The sequence below is a fragment of the Caretta caretta genome, chromosome 11, assembly GCF_965140235.1.
Source record: "Caretta caretta isolate rCarCar2 chromosome 11, rCarCar1.hap1, whole genome shotgun sequence".
Classification (NCBI taxonomy): Eukaryota; Metazoa; Chordata; order Testudines; family Cheloniidae; genus Caretta; species Caretta caretta.
Genome location: NC_134216.1, coordinates 19,025,370 through 19,041,031, shown reverse-complemented (window position 1 = coordinate 19,041,031; position 15,662 = coordinate 19,025,370). Strand labels below are relative to the sequence as shown.

Here is a 15,662-nt window from a genome sequence, read left to right as displayed (position 1 = left end):
AGACCTGAAGAGGACAGCGTAGCTTGAAAGCTTGGCTCTTTCACCAACAGAAATTGCTCCAGTAAAAGATATGACCCCACCCACCGTATCTTTCTAATATCCTGGAACCAACAGGGCTACAGCAACACTGCATACAAAGCAGATTTTGTGCCTTTTGCTGATGCCTTCCAACTGCATGCTGCAATTCAGGGGGCAAGGAAGAGGTTTTGTCTTGCGTGATGTGAGTCCATGGCTGCTACAGTGCATAGCTCTATGAGATGGAGCTAGAAGGGGAAATTACCACAGGGACTCGAGCAGGCCTGGAAGCTGGACTAGAGCCAGCACAGAATACTACACAGCAGGGCAGGGAATGGGGAACACCAGTCACACAGCAAGAGATTTGTGAGGCCAAACGCAGACACTCGAAACTCCAATTTAAGCTGGACTCTAGTGCTAACCAGCCCCCCCCAGTCTTGGGGGGCAGGGGAGGAGAAGCAGCCACGGCACCAAGCAGCTGGGCACAACCTCCCCTTCTGGCATCAGCTGGGCGCTGGCACCTGCACAGGCGGAAGCACCTGGGTTTGCCTCAGCGCGTGCTATTCCCCAGGGACCGGGCACACAGGCGGGGGCTGAGGAGCGGGGCTGGACACCCAGAGCCAGGCCGCCTGCGGGGACCGCAGACTGGCGGTGGCGACCCGCTGGACAAGGCCCCAGCTCGTGCCGGGGGCGGGTGCTTCCCAGTCTCCCAGGGGGCGGGGAGGAGCCTGAGCGAGAGGAGATGCCATTGGGGGGACGGGGGAAAAGGAACGCCGCGAGCAGGCTGGCCACTTCTCGCGAGAGAACGGACCTCTCTGCGTGTCTGCCTAGGCGGGCACGGCCACCGAGAGATGTTCTCCCGTTGCCGACAGCCGCTCTCGCGAGCGTTGCGCGCCCGGAAGCTGTGCGGCCACGCGGCAGAGCGGACTGAGTAGTGTGTGCGGCTAGAGCCCAGGAGTTGGGGGAGGGAGCGGGTTCGCCACGTCCTGTACGGGAGCCGCCGAGGGGCAGACGCTGCTGCAGGAACCGGCCAGATGCCCAGCGCCGCCCGCAAGAGCCAGGAGCGCGACCGAGCTAGCATGGAGCCGCCGCCTGCCGATGTGGGTCCGGGCGGTGTGAGGGAGAAAGCACCGGGACCGGGTGGAGGGGTGTGTGGGCTGCCGCGAGGGACGGGCGGGCCTTCGGGGGGTGAGGCCCTGGGGGAGGGGAGGCTGGTGTCCCTAAGGTTCTCCCCCCCCCCCCCCCCCCGGGCAGGGTAGAGGGAGGCAGTGCCCACACCACGGGAGATGGCTTCGTGCTCGCCTCCCGCTCCCCCGGGCTCCCAGAGGACCTATGCCCAGCCTCGGGAGTTGGCCTGTCACAGGGGCTCCTCTCCCAAAGGGGGCAGCTGCACCTCTGTGTGGCGATCTCTGTGCTTATGCGGCCCCTCTCAGTCTCGTGTCTGAGCCCCCAAGAACTAATGGCGTTTTATCCTTCGTGGGGTTGTGTCGTAGGTGTCCCCACACGAGCAATGAGAAACGCTCCCGTTATTCTCATGGGGCAGTCAGGTGCCAGATCAACACCTCAGCGTCACTGCGCCGAAATAGGAGTTACGGCCTGAGTATAACTGATGGCCTGGGAAGCGTCTGTGTCTTACACTTTCAGATCACAGGTCAAAGCTGAAAAAGTGGAAAACCGAAGTCTTTTTGCAGATAAAGAAAACATTACCTTAGGTTACGTGAGCTGTAGCTCACGAAAGCTTATGCTCAAATAAATTGGTTAGTCTCTAAGGTGCCACAAGTACTCGTTTTCTATCTACACTACAGCCGGATCGAGGCTCTGAGATCGATCCACCGGTGGTCGATTTAGTGGGTCTAGTGAAGACCGGCCAAACTGACAGCAGATCACTCTCCAGTTTACTCCTGTATTCTCCACCCCCTCGCCCCCCCCACAAAAGTTGACGTGAGAAAGTCTACTGTCAACGCCCCCGCCCCGCGGTGTAGACCCCACGGTAACACGACCTAAGATATGTCGACTCCAGCTACGTTATTCAGGAAGGTGGAGTTGTGTAGTGCAGGTCAACTTACTGCAGTAGAGTAGACATAGCCTTAGTAATGGCGTGTGGAACAAACATCAATAACACGTGCCCAGGGAGCGGATTTGTTTAATTTTAAAATGTGAAAAATGAACCCTTCATAATTAATTCTGGGCAGAGATGGCTTCACTAAAAACAATAGAAACTGGTAAGCCTCTATTAGCTGCCAGTAAATGTACACAACTGCCAAAATATTCTAATAGAATAAGAAAAATGCCAAGTCTGTTCATTTGTCAGGCACACACCTGGGTAAATTGATGAACTTTACTTTGTTCACTGCAGACTTGGGCTCCAGGGGACTAAGAGGGAAAATGGATTCAAGGATTGGGATCACTCCATTTATAATGCCCTGTTCCCATGCATTTAATCTTGTAGCAGTTGTCAATGATACATCAGCTTGTCTTGGCTATCGTAGTAACACGTAGGGAAGCTTATAGGGAATAATGCTATAATTATTTTAGATTACCCTGTTGTCCTGACATGGGCCAGTTGACTATGTAATTATTTTTTCCATGCTTTTGTATAGATTTCTTTGACAAAAATAATTTTTGTTTGTCCCTTCCAACACCTTTTAGGATTATGCTAAGGAGAGATATGGCGTGTTACCACTGATACAATCACAAGAGAAATCAGGTCAGTTACAAAAACAAAACAAACTTCTAAAACAATTTATACTATGTTGGATACTTGTGGTGCCAGTTTTGACCTAGAACGCTTCTTTGCTAGACTGTTTTTCTGTCTCCCTTGTCACTACTTGTCTCCCTATCTGTGTCCATTTATACTACTAGAGCACAGGTGTTTGGAAAAAAAAATTAATTCTAATTGTTACTCCAGAATTATTGCTTTGAAATGTTTAAAGGCTCTGAAAGCATTTGCACTGATCTGCAAAGACAGATGATGAAATATTAGGCAATAAAATATGGATGTCACTTAGGCCAGATCTACACTTAAAATGTAGGTCAACATAGCTACAACGCTCAGGGGTATGAAAAAATCCAGTCCCGAGTGCTGAAGCTATGCTGACCTAACCCTTGGTGTAGATGCAGCTAGGTTGATGGAAGAATGCTTCTGTCGACCTAGCTTCTAGCACTCAGGGACATGGTGTTCCTACAGAAATAGAAAAACCCTTTCCATTACTGCAGGCTGCATCTGCTACAGCAGAGGTGGGCAAACTACGGCCCGTGGGTCACATCCGGCCCGCGGGACTGTCCTGCCCAGCCCTTGAGCTCCTGGCCCCTTCCCTGCTGTCCCCACTCCCCTGCAGCCACGCCGCCATGCAGGCAGCGCGGCTGGCTCCGGCCAGGTGGCGCGGCTGCCAGTCCTGCTGCTCTGAGCGGCATGGTAAGGGGGAAGGGAGTGTGGGGTGGGGGGTTGGATAAGGGGCAGAGGTTCTGGAGGGGCAGTCAGTGGAATGTGGGGGGTTGGATGGGGGTGAGGTCCTGGGGGGCTGGTTAGGGGCGTGGGATCCTGGGAGGGGGCAGTCAGGGGACAAGGAGCAATGGGGTTGGATGGGTCGGGAGTTCTGAGGGGGGCAGTCAGGGCGGGAAGGGTAGGCTGTTTGGGGAGGCACAGCCTTCACTACCCAGCCCTCCATAGAGTTTTGCAACCCCGATGTGGCCCTTGGGCCAAAAAGTTTGCCCACCCCTGTGCTACAGGGTTATGTTTGCAGAGCTACAGCACCATAGCTATGCTGCTATTGTCCCTGCAGTGTAGACATGGCCTAATTTGTTAAAATGTTCATTCTTTAGCTGGGAAAGATCTACCGTTCCTCACTCTGCCTCTTCAGCTTGTTGGCAGTACTGGAAGTAGAGACAGACCTTTCAGTCACTGAAGCGACCTAAATGTCCCCTGAAGAACCAAGAGTTTTTGTCTTTGTCCCCCACTGCAGGCTTGACTCTTTCTCAGGATTAAAACAAAATTGCCATGTACAATGTTACCGTTCTAAAACTGATTTACTAAAATTTAAATTAGTTTAGCAAGTCCTAGGACATGGAAAAGCATTTGTTCCCTTGGTTTGGAGTAAGCACTCTGAGATATTGCAGCAGCTGTCTAGCCATGTAACTATATATGTATTTATGGCTCTCATCACAGTACATGAGCACCTAACAAACATGGATTTTTATCCTCGCTGTGAAATGGAGAAGTATTCACATTTTACAGATTCGGTTCTGAAGTACAAAGAGACTAAGTGACTTGCCCAAGGTGTCACAAAGTCTGTGACAGAATGAGGAATTGAACCCAGGTCTCCTGTGATCCAGCACCTTAACCACTGGACTAGTCTCTGCTCATAGCCTTAGAAGCAAGAAACTATGGCAGAAAATAGTAAAATTAAAGGAAAAACCTGCCCCTTTTACACATCCTCCATTACTGGTGATTGCAGCTCTGCACAAACTATACCGGGCCACAGAAGGATAAGGAACTGACATGTCAAGATGTACTAACAAAGAAAATAGGATAAGTGTTTATGGGCCAACCCCAGACTGTTCATCTAACCCTCCTCTCCATTCTTCAAGGGTTGCCCAAGGTGCTTTTCCCCCTATGCCCTTCTCCAAGAGGACACTGACTACCCCAGCAAGCAGATCTGGTGTTCCAGAACTTCTTGGTTTGGAGATTTGCACCACAGTGGAGTCCCAAGAACAGTTCCCTTCTGCTAGTTTCAGACCTTCCACCAAGCAGCCCTGTGGACCTCCTTATCTTGATAAAGCGCAGTACCCTTCTTTGCCTATCAGGGAGGACCCTGCCCCAGAGATCTGAAATCCAAAGAAACGCCACCAGAAATGCTGTGAAGGGGGAAAGTGCATCAGCCGTGGGAAATTCAATAGATTCTGCTTATTAGCAACCCCTTGGTTACTAGCAAAAAGTTGCCATTGTGCAGCAGTTGCCAATAAGAGAAGGAAGGTTTGTGGAGCTGCAGCCAGGGAAAGAAGTGCTGGGATGTGCCTTCCCTGGCTGAAGGCCCTGCAAAACTGCCTGCGGATAGGGAACTGGAACCTGGATGTCCAGGTTTTCAGTGGGGAGGAGGGGTTGTGGGCAGGGTGGCAGCTGGGGAGCATGGATACTGGGGGCAGGTACACAAATCTAAGACCAAGGTAGATGCCACTTTCTCATTCTTAATTGAGTGTGTGGCAACATAGGAAAGGAGGCCTCTTACCAAAGGACTCCACTGACAGAAGAACGGTCTTATTGTTTAAAGGAAATTATGAGTTTGGTTTGTCCCTAACAGCATCAGCAATATCTACCCCAAGGTATCCTGCTTGGATTGACAGTCTTGGAGGAACTACCACTCAAGACAAGAGAGTCCATAATTTGGGTGTTTCCTTCTGGAAAAAGTTTATATTAACTGTTCTTCTCTGACGTCCATATGGACACACTCCCCTTCTCAACCAGAGTCATGAATTACAACATGCTATATGTAGGCACATGTGGAAAATCATCATAGAGTTCTCAACAGCTTCTAGAAATTGGGTAAAATTGTGGCAGCACGCTAACAGAAGCAAAGAAATTTAAAAAAAAAAAAAAAGACGATGACTGGACAGCACAGGAAGAAGTACAGACTGTTCTACAGAGAAACAGATTTTTCAGGGATCATAATAAACAAAGCGTGACATAAGGGACAGATTGTCCTACATTACACAAGAAGAGATTGCAGGCCCATAAACCTAGATTTCCTATATGATCCTTCAGAGAGTGACAAGAGTTGCAAAACCATCAATTTCCAGGTGGATTAAATGATGTATATTGAAGACATACAAACCATGTAATAGGGTTTCTCTGTCATAAATTAGAGCAAACTCCTTAAGGTCAATAGCCATGTTCTTGCCCAAAAGAGTCTTACAGACTCGTCTGTAATTGGGCCATATGGTTATCAACCCATGCTTTGGCAGGAGAGTGCCCGGTGCTGTAGTTCTTCAATAGATGAGTTCAAGAAGGAAAAAAGAAAACTTAGTTTAGTTCGTCAAAATTAACACCCTCACCCCCAGAAATTCTCTTACTTTTAAAATCCCAGTCTGAGGATTTGTGGATTTTGCCTTACTGAAAAATAGGACATTTTCTCTATACTTAACTGAAAATGTTTTCTTCAGATTACAAGGTCCACAGAACCAACACGCCTGAGAAAAGTTGAGATTTATAAGGAGAAACAATATTAATTTAAAAGAAAAACAGTGGAAAAGTACTTTCTTGTCTACATGTTCTGCTGCTCAGATCTTCTCACAAGTTCTTACAGTTGTAGTTGCTGTACAATATTCTCCCTACAGTCTAACCATATAGTCACTTCCTTGCTAAAAGCTTTTGTACTTTAAAGAAAGTGGTGATCACTGTGTGTCGGAAGTTCACAGGATAAAAACATCTCATTGCCTCTCATTATGGATTAGTCTTGTCATACTGAGATTAAGTAGGATGTGTAATTGAATACTGTTGCTCATGCTATATATCCAGCACACTCCTCTTTGAATACTTGCTTTCTACTGTCTCTCATTTCACTTTTCCCTATGAAGTGCCTTTAGGTTGATGTCAAGAACCAAATAAATTGGCCATCTCCTCTTGAGGGGGTGGTGTTATCTTTAACCTTGACTTATCACTTTTAGGTGAAGTCCTTTCTTTTTGTCTGTATTATCCATTGGCTTCTAACTCCACACTAACTTCCCACTCCAACTTTAGCTTTTGAAACTGTCTTTTTGGCTTGTGTCTTTGGATGTTTGTGACTGGGATTTTTACTTAGCTCCCTTGACCCCAAACGTATTTTTTCCCCATATTGCATCTCTAAATTTGTTCCTTATCTTGGAACATTGCTAGAATACATCCTTCTTTGATCCTCAGTCACTTCGCAACTTGTTTAATGAAATTGCTTCTCAAATTTAGTAGCATAAATTTTCAGAAGTGATTAGTGATTTTGAATACTTCAGTTTTTTAGTGCCCACGTTTTGAGACATCTTAGTTGAGTACCCAAAATCATTAGTCACTTGATAATTAGGCTGAAAGGTGCAGAATAATACAGCCAATTTATTCTCTCAGTCTAGGAAGCAGGACCATTATCATCCCACTATATTCATGGATTCCTGTTTCTCCCCAAATCTAAGTCAAAATTGTTGGGCTACTTCACACAACATTTTCATAGGTACTCCTCCCTACTACACTGATCTCAAACCCATCTCCTCCTTCAGTCATGGCCTGTTTGTAACTATAAATTCAGTCTCTCTTCTGCTAATGTTGGCAACCCTGCGGCTATCTGATGTTCTCACATCCCATTAAATCATGTTTTTAGAATCTTTCCTGTCTGCTTCAGGCTGTAATTGCTAATTAAACCCCAATTGACTTTCCCTCCTTTTAGCCCATTTCCCCTTGCTGTAACTACTTGCATCTTTACAGCTTTTGAGTTTCAGCTCCTTTTGCTCAACCTTCATAAGTCATCTGCCTTTTATATTTATGCAGCACCATAGGATATCAGAAGGCAGAGACCCTGCCTCGAGGAATCTACAATCGAAATTGGACAAACACTGATAAAGACAAAGATTTAGGGGAGGGAATGAAAGAGCTTGGTTTACAATAAAGATTGACTTGTACAGTTGATACAGCTTGTTTTATTGGTTAAATTTTTCCTTGTTTAGAATAAGGTCAGGCACAAGAGAAGCTGGAGTGGAGTTAGTGGATAATAGGTAATTTAATAGTGTGTTTTGAACAGCAGGTGAGGATTTTTGTCACCCTGAAAGGAAGTGGCTGTTTTGGGTGTAGTGCACAGTAAAGAAAAAAGGTATAGATGCACAAGTGGGAGGAAGAGACAGAAGGAACAATGAGGTGAAAAGAATGGGCACAACTTATGTAGTGAACAGGACAGTAGATAGAAATAAAGGTTGACATGTAGGCAGAAGCAAAAATGGGTAGCACCTTGAAGGTGAGGACTTGGAGCTTGAGTTTGATCTGGGAAAAGACAGCCATTAAAGAGACCCCTAGGAGAGGGGACATAGTTGGAACAGCATGAAGGGAAGATTGTTTTAGCTGCAACTTGTTGGGTGCCTTGAAGAGAGATGAGGGTCAGGGTTACAGTCGTTCAAGGCAAGAACAAATCTTGGCATGAACAATCAGCATGTCAGCAGAGAGAGGACAGAAAGAGAAGCAACAAGCTAAAATTCATCCAACATTTCTACAAAAGTAGCTGTTTACTTCTGGAAAAATAGTTTTATTTATTATTTCTCTCTTTGGAGCTTCTTTTATTACCCTTTCTATGTAAGGTGAAATAGTTTAAAAAGAAATTTGAATTTTATAAAAATTCATAGCAAAATGTGAGTTGTCTGATGAAAGCTGGACCATTGTGTACAGTAAACTTTTAGAAATGTTAATTTAATGCAGATTGCTGGTCATGTCTAATGCATTAGAGATTCGTAAAAAGAGTGACACATCAGTCTGTCTTCGTTAGCCCCTTGAAAAAGTTGTAGCTTTGAAACATTGCAGTTTTAAATTAAGGTAATTCTAGTTCTGCCTAAATATCGAACTTTTAGAACTGCTGGAAACTAGAGGTTGTACCATTTGCATATTTGCAATAGCAATGCTGAAATTTGAAGATAGGGAGCTGTTGTCGGATCACCCTTTCCAGTTGGGTAGATTTTTTTGTTTGAGTCTTCTGCGTACTTCCATTTTGTAGCTTTTTGTTTCTAGTGTCTATTATTTGCAAAGGAATGACTAGCTCTTTTCTATTTGGAGGAGTAGTGCTAATTGCAAATCAACTATGAATGTGTTGCTAACAGAATTTTGGGTGAAATGATGGATGTATTACCCAGAACTATCTTAATGTACTCACATCGTTGTCAAAAAGAAAAAAGAATTTTCCAAACCAAAAACTAAATTCCCAGAAATTAAATCCCAACCCAATAGAGAATAATACCATTGCAGGGCAAGATTTGAAAGGTATTCAAAGGCAGAAAGGAGTTCAGAGTGGCAGACGGTAACCTGGAGTGGACAAGCGTTGGGAGAGTTTTGATGGAAAGGGAAGCTCAGAGTAGGGGTGATCGGGTTTCTAGTCAGGGAAATTAAATTTGGTATTTGGAAAAGGTGGATCCCACTGAATGGAGAAGCCTAGAAGCAGGGATGGAGCTCTGTGTTACCTTAGATTGCCGGTGTTACATATCTCTTGTAAAGAAAAACTATTATTCCTTTTAATGAGTAGTGGTTTTAACCACATATCAACTATGAATGATTAGATGTTGTTGCTAGAATTTGTGGGTTATAAAATGTTACTTGTACTGTAACTGAACATTAGATACTGTTTAAAAATAAAAGTGAGTGCTCAATATTATTCAGAAAAATTACAGACAAGAAATTAGGAAGAAGTGCAATTGAGGAGACAGGTAGAAATAAATCTACTCTCATGGAGTTACCGTATTAACTGTTAGCAGCAGTGTGAAATGTCAGTTGTCTGGTTAATTAATCCCTTTAACTGTGGACTTATTTTACAAATATTTTCTCCAATACTTTAATATGCTACTTTATGGGCCATATTCTGCCCTTGACTGGCCACACATAATTCCCATTTATAGGAATTTAAAAAATAAATAAATGTGGTCTTTAGATTTTTGAGATGCACAGAAGCATGTAGTAAGTGAAGTTCTCATTCTTAACTGACTTTCCATTCTTCATTCCAAATTAGTGATGTCTTAAAACTTAAAAGCAATATTCATTGCTTCCAAAATTGCACTTTAATCAAGACACTTAAACCACTGTCTCTATGAATGTCCTTTGTATCGTTAGACCACGTTAGTGAATACATTATGAAGTCTAGTGTAGACAGTGCACTGTATAGCACTTAGTAAGCTGGTAAAGCCTAGGAGGAACTTGGACTTTTATAATGTTAGTTAGCATATGTTTGCTAACGTGATCTAACACCACATCTTTATATCCTAATCTAGACGAAGCCTTAATTTTCAGAATGGCTTTTGGTTTTCTAGTGTCACTTCCTTCATTCTTGGAATTTTTTCCTTTCTATTTCCCAGTCTCCATTTGGCTATAGTTAATATAACATGGCACTTCAGCACCAGCCCAAAGATGGTATACAAATTTCTAGGCGTGGACGTTATGTCTGCACAGCCTATGGGAGTGAGCTCAGGTTGGCTAGCACTGTAAAAATAGCTGTATATTCAGTGCTTTGAATGTGTGGTTTGTGCTGACGCTCCGGCTCTGAAGCCCACCCCTTCCTTAGGCTCAAGAGCCTGAGCTGCAACTTCAAAGTGCTGTCTATACAGCTATTTTTACAGTGCAAGCATTAGCCATGCTAGCTCAAGTCTGTCAGCCTAGGCTTGGAGGCTCACTCCCATGGGCTGTGTAGACATACCTTTAAAAATCCAGCCTCTTTGGATAATTAAGCAGCTTAAGATGCAGAAACATGTCTAGTGGGGATTTCGAAAGGACCAAGAGACTAACTCCCAAAGTATAATGTGGGAATTCTGACTCAAAGCAATCATTGTCAGACTTGTAAAAGACTGTCTGTTACACAGAGATTGCACTTTCAAAGCATAAGCCCTGTTCTTCCACAGCACCCTGGACCTATTTTTAAAGTTATTTAGGCCCTCTCTGTCAGTATGGAGTTATATAAGTTTGGGTTTGCTCATGTAGAATTTTTTATGGATCCATAGCTCTGTAGTGTTTCTGGTTCATGCTTTTTTGCAGGTACACCTACCTGCAAAATGATTTGCGTCTTATAAGGTTTTATGTCTCCAAAGGGCTGTAAATGCATTAATTAACCAGAGTTTAGAAACTGATGTCCAGCATGACTTTCTACCTACACCACTTCTAATCTCTAAACTCATTTAGACCTTGTCCCCAGTGACAATTACAAGTCAACCTATAAACTAGCCTGAACCAGCTTAAAGCTAGTTGATCAAAACAATTCATAGCATGTTGCAAATGGGATTGTGGTGTTTTTAATGCTTTTTAAACCCAGTATGCTGTAAATAATTAATAATGGTTTTGGTTTTATCATACAAAGATGTAGAAGTGGTGTAGAGAAGTACAGTGTTTAGAATGCAATGACAAACAATATTTATATTAAGATAAACATACCAAAATAACTTTCATTTGATAAAAAGAAAAGGAGTACTTGTGGCACCTTAGAGACTAACCAATTTATTTGAGCATGAGCTTTCGTGAGCTACAGCTCACTTCATCAGATGTTTACCGTGGAAACTGCAGCAGACTTTATATACACACAGAGAATATGAAACAATACCTCCTCCCACCCCACTGTCCTGCTGGTAACAGCTTATCTAAAGTGATCAACAGGTGGGCCATTTCCAGCACAAATCCAGGTTTTCTCACCCTCCACCCCCCACACAAATTCACTCTCCTGCTGGTGCTAGCCCATCCAAAGTGACAACTCTTTACATAATCAAGTAGGGCTATTTCCTGCATAGATCAAGGTTTTCTCACATTCCCCCCACCCCCATACACACACAAACTCACTCTCCTGCTGGTAATAGCTCATCTAAACTGACCACTCTCCAAGTTTAAATCCAAGTTAAACTAGAACATCTGGGGGGGTAGGGGGGGTAGGAAAAAACAAGAAGAAACAGGCTACCTTGCATAATGACTTAGCCACTCCCAGTCTCTATTTAAGCCTAAATTAATAGTATCCAATTTGCAAATGAATTCCAATTCAGCAGTTTCTCGCTGGAGTCTGGATTTGAAGTTTTTTTGTTTTAAGATAGCGACCTTCATGTCTGTGATTGCGTGACCAGAGAGATTGAAGTGTTCTCCGACTGGTTTATGAATGTTATAATTCTTGACATCTGATTTGTGTCCATTTATTCTTTTACGTAGAGACTGTCCAGTTTGACCAATGTACATGGCAGAGGGGCATTGCTGGCACATGATGGCATATATCACATTGGTGGATGTGCAGGTGAACGAGCCTCTGATAGTGTGGCTGATGTTATTAGGCCCTGTGAATTTGTGTGGGGGGTGGAGGGTGAGAAAACCTGGATTTGTGCTGGAAATGGCCCACCTGTTGATCACTTTAGATAAGCTGTTACCAGCAGGACAGTGGGGTGGGAGGAGGTATTGTTTCATATTCTCTGTGTGTATATAAAGTCTGCTGCAGTTTCCACGGTAAACATCTGATGAAGTGAGCTGTAGCTCACGAAAGCTCATGCTCAAATAAATTGGTTAGTCTCTAAGGTGCCACAAGTACTCCTTTTCTTTTTGCGAATACAGACTAACACGGCTGTTCCTCTGAAACCTTTCATTTGATACAGATCGAGTTTTGGTTCGAATAAATGACTTGACAGTGGAGAAAGCTGATGAAGTGGTTTGGGTTCGTGGCAGGATTCATACAAGCAGAGCTAAAGGTGAGATGCATTCAAGTTTTTTCTTGTTTTGTTATTACAATAAACTGAGTATTTTGTATTTTCCTTACAATGCGTCCTTCACCAGAGAGAAGCAACATTATAAAACTTCCACTACTTATGTGTGTGTCACAAGAAAATACCAGTTTGCTTCCAGAATTTCACTATCCTTTTTCAAAACAATTACTGGCATTTATTTCACAATTAAATTTTAGTTATCGTAAAAACAATGCAAATTAGAGTATTGAAGCTGCCATCTTGCTGCTCTGTGTGATAATTTGAGACAGTAGCAGTCTCTCCCTCTCCCCCTCCCCACCCCTCTGTATAATCTTTGGGAGAAGAGAGACTTTGAGGTTGTTCTTTGTTAAACTGGAAACTGTGTTGAAATAACACATTTTGTGAATGTAGCATTGCTTTTACTAAGTTTACTTCATAGGCAAAAGGTATCCAAGAGTTTTAAAAAAAGACAATCTTAGTCATTCTATTTTAGTTGAACTTTAGAGGTTTGTTTTAAAGCATACTTTCACGGCTACATAAACATTCAGATTTCTAAGTAAAACTGAATCGCACTCCAAATCGCTGGACAGACCAAAATCACTCTGCAAGCTGAATAATTAACTTGTGGCTTAGTTTTTGTTGCCATCTTGTCCTGTAAAGAAAACAAAACCATTTTAGTTTGATTACCAAAAAACTTCAAATTAAACAAAAAAAGCACCTTTCTCAACTGAGAGACAGGGAAGGTCCTCTATAGGTCCTGAGGACTGTGGGCTGTTACACAAGGCTGACAGCCATTTTTCTTCACTGGAACTAGAAGTTCTCCCTTGAGATCTGTTTGCAATGTGCAAGCTGAAATAGACTTTGGCCTTTTAGGTTACATCAGACACTGACAACTGTTGGGCCGATTTCAGCTGTTTTTGTCTATTCTGTTGAGAGTTGATAGTCCTCCCCAGATTTCGGGAGAAAAGAACATAAAGAAAATGGTCCTCAGAAATTACACATGATAGTAATCTGAGAACAGGAAAAAATGCAGAAGGCAAAGAGGGGAGAAGAGTTCAGTCCAAGAAATTCCCTGAGAAACCAGTTTAGTTAATCTTTCTGTGGAGATAAAAAAAAAAAAAAGAGAGAGAGAAAATGGGAGAGAGAGCTTGTTCTTGTTCTATTGTTTTCCAATAGAAAATCCCTCTTGCTTTGTCAGATTCCTACCCTCAGATCAGAAAATAACCTTAAGACAATTTGACTCTCTTTATATAATTTTTAAAAGTTTTAATTTGTTCTCATTTAAAAACGTTAAATTTAGGGAGATCTGTCTTGAGTTCTGTAATTGTACTCCTGAGTGCCTTCTGCAACAAAAAATTGAAATTTCTGCGCACAATATTTTAAAATTCTGCAAGTTTTATTTGTCAATAAATAAATGCAGAGGCTTCAGCATGGCAATGGGGAAGGGCTGCATGCAGGTGGGAGATCACCTTGCAGCCTCCCCACCCCCTGGACATGGACTCAGCAGTGAGGCTGCACACAACCCTGATACAGCACAAGGCCTGGGCCTGCCCCATAACATCTGGGGCTCTGCGCCAGGTGTATCAGGTGTGGGGCAGGCAGGCTCAACCAGGGAGGATCCAAGTGTGGAGGGGCCCGGTGTGGAGGGATCCAGGTGTGGGGTGAGAGGGTTCTGTGCGGGACAGTCTGGGTGCAGACAGCTCAGTGCTGGGTCTAGGTGTGGGAGGCTCGTTAGAGGGGTTCCTGGTGCAGGAGCAATGGAACTCTATAAGGGGTTCTAGGTGAAAGTGGTTGGGGCTCAGCGGAGGGGTCTGGGTTGAGGTCTCAGAGGGGGATCTGGGTGCTGGGGGAGTGGGGCTTGGTGGGGTGGGGGTCCAGGTGCAGCTAATTGGAGTCAGTGGCATGGGGGGGTCAGGATGTGGGGGATCAGGGTGGTGCAAGAGGCTGGGGCTTGTCAGGATGGGGGGTTTGAGTCCAGGGAGCTCAGTGGGGGGTGGTTTGGGTGCAAGGAGGGGTCTGGTGGCAGGGGGTCTGTGTGCAGGGGGCTCCAGATGCAGGGGTTGAGGTTCAGTGCAGTGGGGTTCGGGTATGGAGGGTGAGGGTGGTTCTGGATGTACAGGGTGAGGCTTGGCGTGGGTATCTGGGTATGGGAGGTCGGGATGCATGGGGGTTGGGCAGATAGGGGAGCAGTTCCCTGTACAGTGACCCCCTCCCCCCTGCAGCTGAGGAGTGATGGGGGCAGGAAGCAGGAGAGGATGCTGAGCTTCCTTCAGTTGGGGGAGGTTTCTGGGGGTGGGTCTGACACAGCCCCAGCCACTCCTTGCAGGGGAAGAGGAAAGTCCCGCCCTCTCCAGCCCAGCTGAGACTAGTGGCTGATTCTCGCTCCAGGTAGGAGCCACTGGCTGGGGTGTCCCCAGCCCTGCGGTGATTTACCTCTCTGCCAGCTGCTCCAGGTGCCTGAAACAATGTACCTGTGCAGCCAGTGAGTGGTGCATGACTGCTCTTGCAGCTTCCCTTTGCTTCCCTGCAGAAAAATGACTTTCTGACAGGAAAGCAAAGAAATCTGCGGGGGACATGAATTCTGTGCATGCACAATGGTGCAGAATTTCCCTAGGAGTAGTAATTGGGTTTGCCACAGACTTCTTGCGTAGGAGTTATTTAGCCTCTCAGTATGTAGATTTTTACATATAGGACACTGGGATACTGCCTATCTCAAAAAACATGTATTGAGGGTGACCTCATGATTTGTGCACCACTATGAGCTCCTCAGACAGAAGACATTATATATGTAAGTTATTATTCTTTATTAAAATTTTATTCACAGGATAGATACTGCATAGGCAATGACTTTACAAATGGGAGGGTAAATTCAGATTGCTGGTAGGATTTACAAACATTAAGCACCAAAGTACCAATGTGAGATAGAGGGTGCTCTTATTATCGTTATTTATTATTATTACCAACGTTTAATCCAAAAGTTAAAAATAGGAGTCCTCAGAGAACTTTTGATCAGTGTGTAGGTGTGCATCTTAATGAGGTGTTAACTGGGCAATTAGCTAATTTAAATTGGAAACACAAAGGAGGTTTTGTGGGCAAGGAGACTGCAAATACAGAGTTCTGTAATATGAAATAAAAAGGGTCAAACTCTATTCTTGTGTATTTCAGTCTATTACGATGATTCAAGACTTTCTTTAATATATGCATGGTGGTACTTTGTTCAAGAGTGCATGTCTAACTCCCCAATATAT

The 15,662-nt window shown here is 44.3% G+C and overlaps 1 protein-coding gene across 1 annotated transcript in view; it reads left to right on the top strand.

The window, feature by feature from the left end:
• Nucleotides 1-824: 824 nt before the first annotated feature.
• The window catches only part of DARS1 (aspartyl-tRNA synthetase 1), a 73,862-nt gene continuing 59,024 nt past the window's right edge, over nt 825-15,662 (top strand). The window contains exons 1-3 of the mRNA XM_048870343.2: nt 825-1,115; nt 2,665-2,722; nt 12,328-12,420. Coding sequence (XP_048726300.1) covers nt 1,050-1,115; nt 2,665-2,722; nt 12,328-12,420 — 217 coding nt within the window. The 5' untranslated portion in view covers nt 825-1,049. The remainder of the gene's footprint in view (nt 1,116-2,664; nt 2,723-12,327; nt 12,421-15,662) is intronic.